The sequence below is a fragment of the Carassius carassius genome, chromosome 49, assembly GCF_963082965.1.
Source record: "Carassius carassius chromosome 49, fCarCar2.1, whole genome shotgun sequence".
NCBI lineage: Eukaryota > Metazoa > Chordata > Actinopteri > Cypriniformes > Cyprinidae > Carassius > Carassius carassius.
The window spans coordinates 9,994,097-10,009,558 of record NC_081803.1 but is presented as its reverse complement, the minus strand read 5'-3'; the positions used below and the strand labels follow the sequence as shown (position 1 = coordinate 10,009,558).

The following is a 15,462-nucleotide window of genomic DNA, read 5'->3' as shown; positions in this document are numbered from 1 at the left end:
GCTGGGAGCTCACACCAACAAACTGACAGTTAGCAATCTCTAGAGATGAATTACACCAAGACAGATAAAAAAGAATAAAAAAGAGGATATGTTGCACTAGCCAGAGAGAAGGATAAGAAATGTGATATTTGAAATAGTTGAAAACAGCATCTTTTATTGCGCTCTCTCTGAGACTGAAGGTGGGACTGCAATCTCTCTCTATAAAGAAACTCTGTCTGGGTCTTTGTTCAGGTCAGATGATGCTGGGTTTCTCAGAAGCTCTCAGTCAGAAGCCAACAGCTTCAAACGGAGTGTTGCCTTTCAGCACAGTGGCTATATAAGTCTGCTAGTAGTCATTCACTACTGATACAAAGAGGACAAAGTCAGACAGAGACAAAGATAGACGAATAACAGATAAATGTGTATTGCGAATTTGGTTCTATAGCAAAGTCCATTTACTGTACAACATACTGTAATAGTTATCACTGTAATATATAATTGTTCACTTCTTCTTAAAGGAATACTTCACAAAAAAATTACAGTTGTGTTGTTGTTGTTGTTTTTACTAACCCACACATCTAAAAACTTCCAAAATGCTAAGACTTTCTTTTTTTCTGTGGACATGCAGCTCTTTTCCATAGAATAAAAGTGAATGATGTGGCCAAACATTAAAAATGCTTTACGATATAGCTTTACATGAGAAACAGAGTAAATTAAGAATTTAATGTATTTTCATTAAAATATTATCTCTGCTATACTATGTTGTTATTGTAAACTAAAACTGTTAAAAACATTTTTTTTTTTAAAAAAGGGGGAAATTAAGCTGAAATAAAATATTAACAATAATTATAATAATTTTATATAATTCTTATAAACATTAGATTAAAAAATGCAGTGAAAATGAGAAATTATGGATTGCTACTAACTAAAATAAGTTATAGTAATAACAACACTAAAACTAAGACAGAAAAAAACTTTATCAAAGCTCTCTCTCTCTCTCTCTCTCTCTCTCTCTCTATAGCCTTAATAAAGTTTCTTTTCTGTCTTAGTTTTAGTGTTGTATATATATATATATATATATATATATATATATATATATATATATATATATATATATATATATATATATATATATACATATATATAAAATGACAAAGGCATATAACAAAATTCCCAATCCAATCCTTAATTTTCAGAGCTCCCCTTCTCCATTTACTTTCATTTTATGGAAAAGAGCTGCATTAGCATTTCACTTAATATCTATTAATGTTCTCCATGTGATCCAAGTAATTCATACAGGTTTGGAATGACAAAAGTGATTAAATGACTAGAAAAACAGAGTTGTGTTTCTTTGGGTCGACTATCCCTTTAATAGTTTCCTCCGATATTTCGGACAACATCAAGCCATGACATGAGACTAACAAAGGCCATGTGACAGATATAATCTCTTAAAAAAAAAAACAATCACTTTGCTGACTCTACACGAGGATGAAAATGAGAGCCAAATATTGATATGCAGCTCTTCCTATATCCAGCAGCTCAAACACTAATGACAGCTTAATAAGTCCAGTAGCATTTGCCACCATCATTCACGCTCTCCAATTCAGCCAATTACAAGCGGACTGGCCTCAATCAGTCAGACCTGAGAAATCGATAACTGTCTGTGACATCCAGTCACAGGAATCCTAGGTCAATATGTCAAACTGATTCAACACCGAGCCTAAAGCAACAGTCAGTCATTATACCAGTAACATATACGTACAGTACGTCCTGCAAATGCCCTTGTTTACCTAAGTGGACAGGTGATAATGACACAGGGGGAAAAGGCTCTTCATAAAATTCATACACTTATATTATAATATCCCACAGTTCTATTTATACAATTAAAGATCATCAATATCGGCTAACAACAGTCACATTCTCAGTCACAGCTAAAGGCTCATCATTTTATCTAGTGTTTGACTGCTTTTTGTATTTGGTCTAGGACTCCAGACAGTCAATATGCAGTTGAAACGCCATCAGATCTCTAATCAGCCCAGTAGCACATTCAACACTTCAGAGTGAGAGAGAGAAACACTCATTTGCACTTCTGACTTACATATTACATAGTGTGGAAGGATTGTGAAAATATGATGGCTATAAACCGATTTGATATGTAAATGCATTGCAAGTATGGATAACACAGCTGTACTGAATAATATGAACACAGAGTGGAACCCTAAGCCCTAATTTTAATGAAGAATAATGAGCTTCGCTATGGAAATTTCAGTAATGAGTTCTACAACAGACTCACAGTATGTCAAGACACGACTATGGTGAGATAAATGATGTGAGAAATTTTGTAGATACAAAACACTGTTTGGAATGACCCCAATTACATCTGCAGTGGCCCCCAAATTATTTTGACACTTAATAATGCCTGCATGTCGTGGTTTAGATAACAATATATCAAACTAAGTGTTATCTCCATACATATATATATATAAATAAAAAGACATACGTTTTGCTAATTAGTTATATAAACCATTTTCAATACATTTTATTTTAAGGTGTACTTAACAAAGTGTTAAATATATAATTAATTACAGAGTAATATTAATTAACAACATGTGCTTAACTATAGGTAAGGATTAGGTTTGGTTTACAGTTAGTTTATTTGTAATTATGCATAATATACCATTATTAAAACGGTAAGTACATCCAACATGTGTAACAAGGACATTGTTAAATAAAGTGTTACCAACATTTTATATAACGTTTTAGCATTTTAAACAAACTTTACAAGTATGCTGTCCATTTTTAAAATACATGTTTACAAAATGAATGTATATAAAACTGTCTTGGGGCCGCTGCAATGCACAGAACATGGCACACCGACTTCTTCCCTCTTTCTTTCTCTCATGCATCTGTTTGCTCCATACATACAGGACTGTGAACTGTGAGGGATTCCTCTTCCCAAGTGATTTCAGGATAAAAAGACTTGATGACATGACTCATCTAGGGACGCATGTAACTCTGGATGCCAGAATCTGACGCCACGTCAGCTGTTACCAGGAGAAGACCAGCCAACATCACTTATGTAGGTCGTATTCAAAACACATGCGGTGCATGCAGATGCCAATTTTCAAAGACAACCCCTTCTAAGAGCAGACTAGAATCTACTTCAGCAGAACTGAGCAGCTCTGATCATACTGAGGATTATTCGTGTTGACTCATGGAGCTAGTTATTAAAGAAGCCCACTTGGATCAAACACAAAGATTCTTTCATGACCTAAAGCAAAGACCAACTAAAAGAAAAGTCTGGTTTTGAAATAAATAAATAAAAAAATACTGTGTTTTTGGTCTATTGTGCTGAATATCCCATGATACCACATAAGAGCAAAGGAGTTATGAGCACAATATATTAATGAAAGGGGACATGCATGCTGCTTGTAGGTGGAGTTAATAAAATGATGCAAATAGCATTATAATTAACTCTAAAAAGTGGAGCATTACCCTTTTATGTAAACTACTACAGGGATCTCGCTTAACAATGCACTCAGCTACAAGATGGCACTGCAGATGGTATATTAAACTGTAGAGTGTACAGATGTTCATTGGTCCAAAGTATGACACAACAAGTGAAAATGCTTCTATTTTAAATTTGTTCTATTTTACTACATTCAAATGAAAAATTAACATGAATATCATAATGCCTTTTGCTTCAATGACAACTGACAATCCTTAAAAACAGATGTATCAGTTTTCACACATATATTCAACATTGATAATGATAAGCAATGCTTCTTGAGAAGCAAATCAGCATATTAGAATGATTTCTAAAGGATCATGTGACACTGAAGACTGGAGTAAAGATGCTGAAAATTTAGCCTTGCACAACATTACATTTTAGAAAATATTAAACTAGAAAACAATATTTCATAATATTACTTTTTTAAAATATTACTTTCAGACCCCACTGTAAATTGTATTCTACATTTATTAATCTGAATGCATGCGTGTTTGTGTTTCAGTAACTTACGGTAGGTGGGGCGGCAGGGGTCACTCCGTGTGCTGTCGGTCGAGTGGTTACTGGACACAGAAGAGACACTAGAGCTTCGAACAAACCCAAAGGTGGGCAGACGAGCCGGCGGGAGGCGCGAGTAACCGGGAGGACGCAGGACAGAATGAGCTGGCTTCGGCAGGAGGGATTTAGCAGCTAACCCAGTCGCCACTGGCTTTTTTTGATCTGAGGGCAAAGAAGACTATGATTATTATTCAATTCAATTTGTAAAAAAAAAAAGAAAAAAAATGTTTTGGGAAATAAAAGTCACATACTGTTTTTCTTGTATATGTCAATATGGAGGTCAACTATGCATAATATATTCTTTTAATACTGCTGTGGCAAAATGAGGCATACATGATCACATGACTAATTCAATTGAGAAACAGATGGAACACAAGGAACAAAAAAGTGAGTGCTGTGTCCTGAAATGAACTATGTCTAAGCTGACGGGCCTAAAAGAGACTCACAGTAGGACAGAAAAAGAAAGAACTGTAGTGTTTTTACGACCTCTCTCTGGTGTGAGGTAAAGATCGCATTAAAAGAGCTCCTGAAAGAATCATAAAGAGGTCGGCGGCTGTCTGCCTCCTTTGACCACAGCAGGTCATGGCCATTAATCAACATCTATACCACTGTAGTATTCACATGGAGAAGAGCGATGAGTCACATTTCTCATCCACTCAGGGAGTCTAATTTAATACCAGACGTTTGCCAAAACATATCATTTTAGATGGCTCATAAAATCCCAATATGAGCTTGAAAAGATTTAATATAAAACTGAACAGAATAATAATTTTATCAATTTATTAATTATGTGAAATGTAAGTGTGTGGATGGTTTCTGGCTCTGGGCATACTCGCAATCTTTGTGCATAAAGTATAATTTTGGAAAGCACAGGAAAAGTATAATTTTGGAAAGCACAGGAAGTAGAGTGAAGTCGCAAAAAAAATACATAAATATGCACATGCAAAGAGCTACCGTGGTGTGAATTTAATGACCCACTTCAAGGCTTGCTTTGAACTCCTAGACTCCCCCATCCCAATGTCATAATTTGGGGCAGGTGGAGAGAATGATCCCCTCCTGCTCTTAGACATAAAGCACCTCAACTTTCCTGTCCCCAAAAAGCTGTGACTGCGGCAAAGCGTAACACATACTAAAATTACAATCTATAGTTTCTCATTTTGTCTGTCGAATTCTCAGATGTTTATTAGACTGCAGTATCAGCGATATCTTTCAGAGATGCACTCTTCACAAATGAAAACACGCATAAACAATCAAGCAAATGCACACATCCATCCCTCTCATCCATTCATCTCTAATCAAAGTTGCCCCAGCTCCACCACTCCCCGCAGCAACCCCCCACCCCAACCCCTGGCTTCTCCTCCATGTGAGGGTGATCATTAAAGATAAATGTGTTGCTGTTCTCCCCCTCTGATTTTTTGTTTCTCCCAAAAATCTCTATTTTTCTCTCTTTTGCATTCCTTCCAGTTCCTACTTCCCTATATTTCCAGACTTGCCAAGATCACACTAATTAGTCACCCATCATAGCTGTGATTTAGCTTATTTGTTTAATTTTAATCATGCCATACAATAAAAGTGAATGGTGACCACAGCTGTTCCCGCTCATTTTTACTGTAACGAAAAAAAAGAAGCTCGCAACATTCTGCTAAACAGAAATTGACACAATTTTCATCTATGGGTGAACTGTCTCTTTAACACCAAAGGGGTGTCATTTTCCCAATCTGTTTTGGGAATAAATAAGAAATGTGTGTGTGTGTGTGTGTGTGTGTGTGTGTGTTTGTATGCAAATTAGGGGTGTAACGATTCACTCGTTTTCTCGATGCATCGATTACAAACCCTGTCGATTCATATGCATCGATCTTGAAACATGATTTTTGAATCGTGAATCGCCGATCTTGGACCGTAATCGATTCAAAATGCTAAGAATCGAATGAATCGCGATTTCTATAGCGATTCAATGCTTTCAAAATGTGTACACATTAAATTACTACACGCATGAATTAATGGAGACCTTGAAGAGTGTTCGTGAATCGTGCCTCTTATCTGTCCTTCACGCGCTCCACTGTTTACCGCCTGAGACTGTCACAGGATTGCGCTCGCGCTCCGTTCGTCTCTGACGCAGCTGACGTGTGATCTATAGGACTCGTGGCCAGTAATGCTAACGTGAAGTAGTTTTACTTTTCTGTAGTTTGTCAATGGCTCTCTGCATCTTACCGACGGAGTTACCGGAGCCGTCGACAGCTGTATTTATTGCATGGACGGAGCAGAAATGTAAGTGTCTAAATCATACGCACAGTTCCATTGAATTATAAATGTGTTAAACAATGCGGATGAACCGAATATACAAAGGAAACTTTTAAAATTAACCACAGCATTAACAACGACCTTTAAAATAAGAGCTCGAGATTTATCTGATAGTATGCATGAAAGTAGCGTTTGTTTCATTAGCAAACAGACATCTGGCGCGTTTTCTCTCAGAATCATTCGCTGATGGAGAGGAAAAGTTAAATAGAGATGAAGACGTTTTCACACTGAAAGAGAAGCGATCTCGCTCTCATAGACGTGCCAGGCTATATCTGCAGCTAAACTGAATAAAAGCAGAATGAACTGATGAAACCCACAAACAATTTATGAATGATTCAGTGCTAATTGACATTTATTACAAGTACAGAACCTATAAAGTATATTTTCTACCTTATTCTGTGCAGAAAATTTAAATAATTGCTAATTAAATGTAGCCTAGTATATAAAACAATCATAAAATTGCCATTAGGAAAAAAATATCGATTACAAATGATTGATTATTGTCCAGCAGTGTATTTGATTTATTACAGCTAGTTAAAAGTAATTTAAAAAGAAGATAATTCCTTGTAAAAAAAAAAAAATATTATAATTATTATTATTATTATTATTATTATAGGCTACATACATAAAATGATTGTATTTGACATTTCTGTCACTTCTGAAATTATGGCTACGACCCTGGTGTGACAAAATGTTAGCTTATACATAATACTCTTTAAGCTCTTTTTTAAAAACTTGGCTTACATACATTTTTACGTATGCCATGTCGCATAATTAAACTATCATTTAACAATGGACAAAAGTTTTTTTTTTTTTTTCTAACCTATGGTTCTCTAACCATAAATGCTACTGTAATTTTCCCCGACTAAGCATTTAAAGAATTTAGTAGAAGCATTTAAATAATCCCATGAATGCACTTAAAGAATGCAGAATCGTTATAATCGAATCGAATCGAATTTAATTGTAAATCGAATCTAACTGAATCGTTCTAAATTTGCAAAAATCGTTCTTGAATCGAATCGAAAACCTAAGAATCGTAATCGAATCGAATCGCTGCCTTGCCAAAGATTCACAGCCCTAATGCAAATGTATTATTATGGCTTGCAGCTCAAGAACTCATTGATTTCTTACTGAGTGTTAAAATGCATGAATACAATACTAGAGCACTTTCATCAAGCCCTCACTTAAACAATGATAGAAACCGCATTAAAGGTGCCATGTGCAAAAATTGAGGTAAAAATATCCAAAAAACGACCTACACGCATCAAAAGAATGAGAAGAAATAAGGGCGATGATGTCATTAAAAAAATGTCAAGTTATAGTGCTGCAGAGATATCAACCTTAATTAGCATTAGCATTACTAGCCCCGGCCCGACAGGTGTCGTAATACCAGTTTCGGCCATGGGAGGCGGTATGCGGGCAACATAACCACCAGCCAACCAAGTTATAACATAGAAATGTATCGAAGGCTGTTCTATAAACGTGCTAATGTTAGCGATGGCTAACCGTAGCTGCGTTTGATAATTAGCTAGCTATAACTTACCCATTTTTTTATATCATAAGTAACCTGCTCTGTCTAGTCTGTTGGTCTCCGTGTCCTCTTTGCTTCGTGGTTTTTCTGTACGTGAGAAAATTGATGTGCGGCGTGAAAGCGTGTGAAAAGAGTCAATTGCGTGTGTCTCACGGTAAATGCTTGAGAGTTGGCAGCTCTGGTTACGTTGGTTGGCGCTAGCTTGGTCAACATCAGCTGTCCGATGTTGACCAATGATGTTGACAGAATGCTGTCTGTCAAATTAATTTAATTCAAATAATGTTTATATACAACTCAATGTAATATGAACAAAACGAATATGAACATATTCACTGGTAAAGGTGAAGGGGAGTAGCTTGAAGATGTCATGTTTCAAAATCACTTGACATCACCCAACGTTCCTCTGGAGGCAAAACGTCTTCTTATAGCAGCGGTTCTCAATTCCAGTCCTCGCGCCCCACTGCTCTGCATATTTTGCAAGTTTCTCTTTGTTAACACACCTGATTCAGATAATCAGCTTGTTAGAAATGAACTCCGTGCATGAACTGTGTTCCAATTGTTCATTGTTCCCTACTCTCTGAGCAGGGGAAATCTGTTGAAGTTTACCTCACATCGAAACATTCATTCACTGATTTGTGCTGTGCAGCATCTTTAAACATGGACAACTGTGACATCATATACCTCTGTAAATCAATACAATTTAAATTCACGTCTTGCACACTTCAATGCACTTTGATTGGAACATATAGCTACGTTCGCTTCGAACTGGAATCATGGCTGAATATCCTGTGATGTCCACTTCGCAGGACACTTATGTTCAAATAGAACAAATGTCTGAAGCGCTAAGAGAAACGTTCAAAATGTGCAGAGCAGTGGGGCGCGAGGACTGCAATTGAGAACCGCTGTCTTATAGGCTTCGGCTATGGCTGTAGGGTTGTTTTGAAGGTAGGGGCGGAGCATAGAGACTATGCCGTTTCTCGTTTGTTACTCTAGAGTAGACCAATTCACTTTATTGAGGCATACTGCCCCCATCTGGTATGGAATGTGGAGTATGACTTGATTTTTTTGCCAGACATGACAGATGGCACCTTTAATGAAAAACAAAATACTATGTCATGTATGTCATGTTGATGAAGACCCAAAAATACATTGTACAGTTAAAAAGATGGTACTCTGTCTGTCTCCATAGAAGTTAACCTCTGATTTTAGTGACTGCTATTTAAAGACATCAGGGATTCTTCGACATTGTTCTCCAGTTTATTGTACTTCACAGCATTAGGCAATTTCCAAGAAGATTTTGATCACAGTGTTTCAAAAGAAGCCCAGTGTCCAGAATTAAATGTTTCCATCGTTTGAGAGTAGGAATAAATAATGTAGCATGAAATGACCAATAACTACAGTGGGTACAAATTTACCAATTTTAACAAGTCTAATCACACCAGAAGAGGTTAACCTACTTGACTTTATATTTTTATATTGCTTCAGGAGTAAAACTCAAGCCTACACACTAAACTGTCTCTTTATCTATTGAAGCATCAGCATCTTTACACCATAACATTTATATCATGTTTCAACCACAGTTAATAATTGTGACCATGCATAGTTATTGGCATGAATTAACTGTTAATTGCTTTGCACTTCAAAGCATCACAAACAGGGCCAAACAGCGAGAAATTGCATGCATTAATGGAGACTGTCATGGGTTTTCAGTGAGATAGCAGTATGCAGATAGACAGATACCCTCTAGAAAAAATGAGGAGGGTGACGGCAATGCTGGTAGTGGATTTAAGATGAATTAATTCATATCTTCACCTTGGCAGGCAAAGTTGTAGGAAATGAAGTGCGCTTTAGAAATGGAGAGGAAATTTTTAAGCTCAAACAGAACTCCCTCATGGCACATGATGAATGTGAATTTTATTTACTGAATGGCAGGAGGTAAAGTGTATTTTACACTGACTAGAGGCTGAGATGAGTTTATCTCTAACAATCACAAATGCATAGCTGACAGGGATGAAAAGACTTCATATGGCATTCGCTTTCTTCCTTCTATTTAAATCTATTCATCTCAAAATACTCCAGTCACTTCTGCCCTTAGTATGAAGCCTTGGTGTTTCTATCAGTCAAAAACAGTTTCTGCTTTGGCTTGGGTTTCCACTGAACTTACTCCAGTGTGGAACATGAAGCATTAAATTTTACTTCCTGAAAATATATGTGTAAGGTGTAAAAACAATACCATTTGACTAATTTTACCATGCAAAATGAACTATTGATCTTACCTTGAGGTTCCTGAGGTGTCTGAGTAGTAGGATTTACTGTCTGCATTGGCTGACTGAGGGTCAATGGTGATTTCGGCTGGCCTGTTAGGACCATCCTGTTCTTGGCAGATGGAGTGGGATACCTGTTAACAGCACCAACGCCAAGTTGGGGTCTTAGGCCCCGTGGTAAATGAAAAAGACTCCCCATATCCTGTGCTCCAATAAGGGGTCCAGAAGGGTCCTCGGCTCCAGAAACTGGAGACCCATGGGCTAATGGAGATCTGCCTGCCTAAATTGACAAAAAATATTAACACACATTACAGCTGCAGTCATTAAACTGTTAAAGTTCTACATAAACGTGTCTACTGAAGAAAAGAGTGTCAAAATGTAAAAGCTTACTAAAATATTGACATTCCGTTCACAAAGCATTCAGGGAGTAGTCTGTTAAAGGGATAGTTCAACCAAAAATTAAAATTCTATCATTAATTACTCACTCTCATGTTGTTCCAAACACATAGACCTTTGTTCATACAACACAAATTAAGAAATTTTTGATGAAAACCAAGAGCTTTCTGACCCTTCATAGACAGCAAGGGAACTACCACATTCAAGGCAAATAAACGTAGTAAGGAAATCATTAAAATAGTCCATGTGACATCCGTCATTCAACCGTCAGTGACAGGGAAGTGAAGAATTGTTGAATAAAGTTGTTATTGCTGAATAAATTCAATATTTTTTTATTTCTCTGCACACAAAAATTGTAGCTTGTAACATGGACTATTTATTTTAACGATTTCCTTACTACCTTTCTGTGTCTTGAACATACTAGTTCCCTTGCTGTTAATGCAGGATCAGATAGCTGTTGGATTTCATCAAAAATATCTTAAAGGGGTCATGTGACGTTGCTAAAAAGAACATTATTTTGTGTATTTAGTGTCATACAATGTGTTTATGTGGTTTAACATAATTTTTTTAACACATATTGTACATTATTGTTGCTCCTCTATGTTCGGCCTTTCTGAAACGTGTCGATTTTACAAAGCTCATCATTCTGAAAAGCGAGGTGTACGCTTATTTGCCAGCTATCAAGTGAGTTGTGATGGACTGAATGCCTCAAGCTTGTGACGGAAATGTTACACCGTTTACCATACTGTGATGCCATCTATCAGCACTATGTGACAAAACCAATAAAACCCATTACAAACTAGGCATTTGTTGCATTCAGTGGGGACATAATTACTGATTATAATGACTTATACTGTCTTTTTACGCGTTACGTTGCGTATTGCACTCCGTATTGCACTCCGTAATCATAAATCCATGTCTGCATATGTGATCGAAGAAACGACATACAACAAGCCTACTCTACACTGCTCAAAACTTGCATTTGAATCATCAGTGGCAAATTCTTTAAATATGTAAACGTACTTACAGGCTGTGAGTCAGAAGCACCAGATTGTCCTTGCAAAGTTGGAATTGCCCCACTTTATAGAAACAGCCTTTGTGCACAGAAGCATTGTAGGCTACTGGTTAAGGAAACATCCTCTGTAAAAAGGGCTGCACACATCTGAATATTTATGTTGAACTCTTCTGGAACAGTGTTGTAAATACAACTTAATCACTGATTTCTAGTTTTGTCCTCATTTTGAAGGTCAAACAAAGAAGTTTCGCTTTCACAACAAAACACACAGCACACAACAAATACACAACATGAGGACGGCAGCAACAGCGATAATAAAAGTTATGCCTTATTTCTTTGTTTGAACATTTGGATGGCATTATGCAAATCTTCCCACATTGTGACATAGTCATGTGGGGGCATGTTAGAATGAGCCATTTTAGGAGGGCGTGGTTGACTTTTAACTCTTGTAACATTCCAAAGAGAAAATACAAATTGAAATTGAAATTGCATAATATGACCCCTTTAATTTGTTCCAAAGCTGAATGAAGGACTTATGGGTGTGGAACAACATGAGGGTGAGTAATTAATGACAGAATTTTCATTTTTGGGTGGACTATCCCTTTAAATACTCCACAACACGCGCACACCATAGCATTATCAAAGCACATGGTTTTACTGATTTAATCATGTAATAGAGCTTACATTTAATTATATTTAACAAGAAATAGATATAAAAGCATTTAACCAAAGAACAGCATATTGCTAAATGTTTGGAAGGATTGGATTCCTTACCGCGGCAGACAGAGGCTTGCTGAGAGACCCATAGAAGCTGTCCGCTCTGCCTGCCATTTTATGGGGCATGGTGTTTCTGGATGGCTTAATACCAGACACCATGAGTCCAGGCGAGAAGAACCGGACCTTCTGCATCTCTTGTCGATACTTATCATAGAGTAAATTTGAGGCACTCAGCACAGTGGCTTCTCCTTGATCTCTGACCTCTGGTTTGGCCTCTGTGGTGCTATATGTTGACAGTCTTGTAGGTGAGGATGACACCTCGTAAGTTCCCTCAAGAGACTGGGGTTTGACCTGCGGGGTCTTCCGAATGTATGTAATGATTTTGGGCCGGACACTTTTCGGTTTTGGCAGGCACTTGCTTGGAGGGGAGGTCTCCATTGAAGCCTGCTGTGGTGGAGTTTTATGGATGCTTGTGTTGATAGTGGTTTTAACTGGGGCTCTTAAACCTGAGCTGTACCCAGCATAACCCAGGTGAGGAACTCGAGAAGGTAAAGTCTTGATGGGTGATGAAGAAGGCTGTCTTTGAGGGGACCTTGTTGTCTTTGGGGATGGAGGTGTCGAAGGTCTAGTCGGACTGCTGTAGGCCCGCCGGCCAAAGTGAGTCTTCCTTTCTAGGCTGGAGGGACTTTCAGCACGATCTGCTGAGCTTTGCCTCTTCAAGTGTTGGGCTTCTCGGGTAAAGGTCTGGTTGGGAGGTGTTTGTGAGTTTGTGTTGGGATCGCTTTTGACTTCTGTAGTTGGCAGCACTTGTGAATGGCTCTGACCTGTCTTTGAGAAGTGGGATTGGTGCTGGTCTGCATGAGTGTCTATGCTAGGGTATCCTGAGGATAGTTGCTTTTCAGTAGAAAGAGGGCGGACTAGCTGCCTACAAGAAGGTAGCACCCTCACTATACCTTTTGGCACCTCGGTTGACATCCTTTTCCCAGCATTCTGCTCTGCTTCCATTTGGAATTTTTGCAGCTTTACTGCTCCATTTGAAGGATATACTAGCTTACTTCTGTCATATTGTGGTTCCTGAGGCAGTGTGGTAGAGTTATGGTTTTGGTCCAAATCCCTGGCAAGCTCCCTGTTTCTCTCTGAGTGGATGTAGGACTTGGTAGTAGCTTGATGCTGGTTCCTGCCTTTGCCTGAGGTAGACTTGGTGGACTGGGAAGAGAGAGGCTGTGTGCGGCCTGCACTGTCCAGGGCACTGGCTAAACTTCCACTGAGGCTGGTCACTGCAGATAGAGAAGATGAAAAGACATTGCTCTCAGAACCACTGCGTGCATCTCTCAGGGTGCGGTTTGCACCAGAGCGAGAGCTAGAGGTCCTGAGGTCAAGGGGCTGAGAGTTCTCATTTGCATCCCCGCCCACACTATGGTTTTCATTGTGGTCTTTCCAACGTGAGCCAACAGTGGTGCTGATGGCTTTGGAAGAAAACTCTTTGTCACTGAAGTTCTTTGCTCCCTTCCTGCTTCTTTCACTCTGCATGTCTAACTGTTCTTCTTCTACAACAAATGTTTCTAGCTCTTGACACTCCAGCAGATCAAACTCTTCAAGCACAGGGTCTTCAATCCGAGCATGTGTTCCCCAGATAATGATCCTCTCCTGGGCTTCGGAATGCGACACCAGAGGGGGTAGTTGGCTGCGATGCTCTCTGTCATCTGAATTAATTTTTTTGTCTTTGGTGATTTGATTGGCATTGGCGTCTTCCACTGTTTCTGGCAAAGGCTGCTTGTCGTCGTTTTGTATTTCTTCTTGTTGGTTGACTTCACTGGCTTGAAAATTGCCTTGCACATTCATGTTGTACAAGTCTGAGCTTCTCTCTCAAAAGCTCCTCGATAATCCTGGATCCATCTCAAGGTCTTGTTCTCTCACTTGCCTTTACCTAGACTTTTAAAGTTTACAGTATGGATAGAGTGCAGAATCACAACCTAATCTCACATTCTTTGCATTTCTACTCCAAGATACCGCCAAAGGACTGAGCTGTGTTTGTTCTTAACAGGGCAATGCACTTGATGACATCACATCAGCTTTGAGCACCTTGAAATGCCTTGTTCATTCATCTGGTGCCAAACCTGCACAGAAAAGACATCACATTTTGTAAGCAGGGCAGAGTGTGTATCAGCAGAACCTATCCTAAATGGGCTGTTTATTTTCTATCACAAGATTTGCATGTATTTAGATGAATTTTTAAATTCTCAGCCTTTGGGGTAAGAATGCACAGAAGAACTTCATTCTTATTTGACTGAAGGTTAGATCCCTAAAAGCAAAACACCATTCTTATTATATTGAAGGTAAGAAACATGATTTATAATTATTGTATGGCTGTTTGCAGCTTCATTGCATTTTTTCAATGAATATAAAACAGTTTAAAGGCATGCAATACTTCTGTAAACTGAGCAAAGAAAAAAGGTGTGCATTTACATTTGTACCTTTTCTTCACTGAGCAATGCATAAAACTTGTTTGACTCAAATAATAGCTAAAAATACTGGAGACAACAAAAAACATTATTGCATATTTGGCAACATTTTCAATAAGTCAGAATTATTGGCTCCTCAACAAAACGAATGGTCTCAGTGTAATATTTCCTCAAGGTTCTTCACATATTTCATGGCATCCTCTGTTAAATCTTCAGTCTTCGTGCCCAGTTGAGACTGACTACAGCAAACATATTTTCCCCCCAGTTGGTTTCAGTAAGCTACTAGGTTTCTTATATTAATTATGAATATTTCCCAGAACAGGTAAAATGCCCCCACCACCAATATTCTGTGAACAATATTCTGGGGGTGGAAACCAAAATTAAAGCATTGTATTGTTTCCTACACCTAATGTGTTCCTCTTTAAAGAACCACAAATTGGCAAGCCAGTGTAATGAATAAGTATATTGATACAAAGTAGTAAAATGTTTGGCTCAGTACTTTAATAACAGAAGGCAGTATCTCCTTTTGTCTAATAATTACATTTTCAAATCTCCACTGCTGAGAATTATGTATAGCCAAATTAAGGAGAGTGTGAAATGACTTGTAATAAAAAAACACTGCTCGCATGGGATAAAAAAAACAAAACCAAAAAACAGTCAGTCAGTTGGGGGGTAGAAATAGAATATACTTTTTTTGCATTCTATAAAACATTGACAAATCAGCTGTTTGC

General features: G+C 38.0%; 1 protein-coding gene across 2 annotated transcripts in view; it reads right to left on the bottom strand.

Annotated features, from left to right (window-relative positions):
- LOC132132726 (microtubule-associated tumor suppressor candidate 2-like) overlaps positions 1-15,462 on the bottom strand; it is a 68,250-nt gene that overhangs the window by 29,234 nt on the left and 23,554 nt on the right. For both annotated transcript variants that reach the window (XM_059545224.1, XM_059545225.1), the window contains exons 2-4: positions 12,327-14,386; positions 10,154-10,421; positions 4,001-4,207 (exon numbers count right to left, since the gene is read on the bottom strand). In XM_059545224.1, the coding sequence (XP_059401207.1) occupies positions 4,001-4,207; positions 10,154-10,421; positions 12,327-14,111 (2,260 nt within the window). In that variant the 5' untranslated portion in view covers positions 14,112-14,386. The remainder of the gene's footprint in view (positions 1-4,000; positions 4,208-10,153; positions 10,422-12,326; positions 14,387-15,462) is intronic.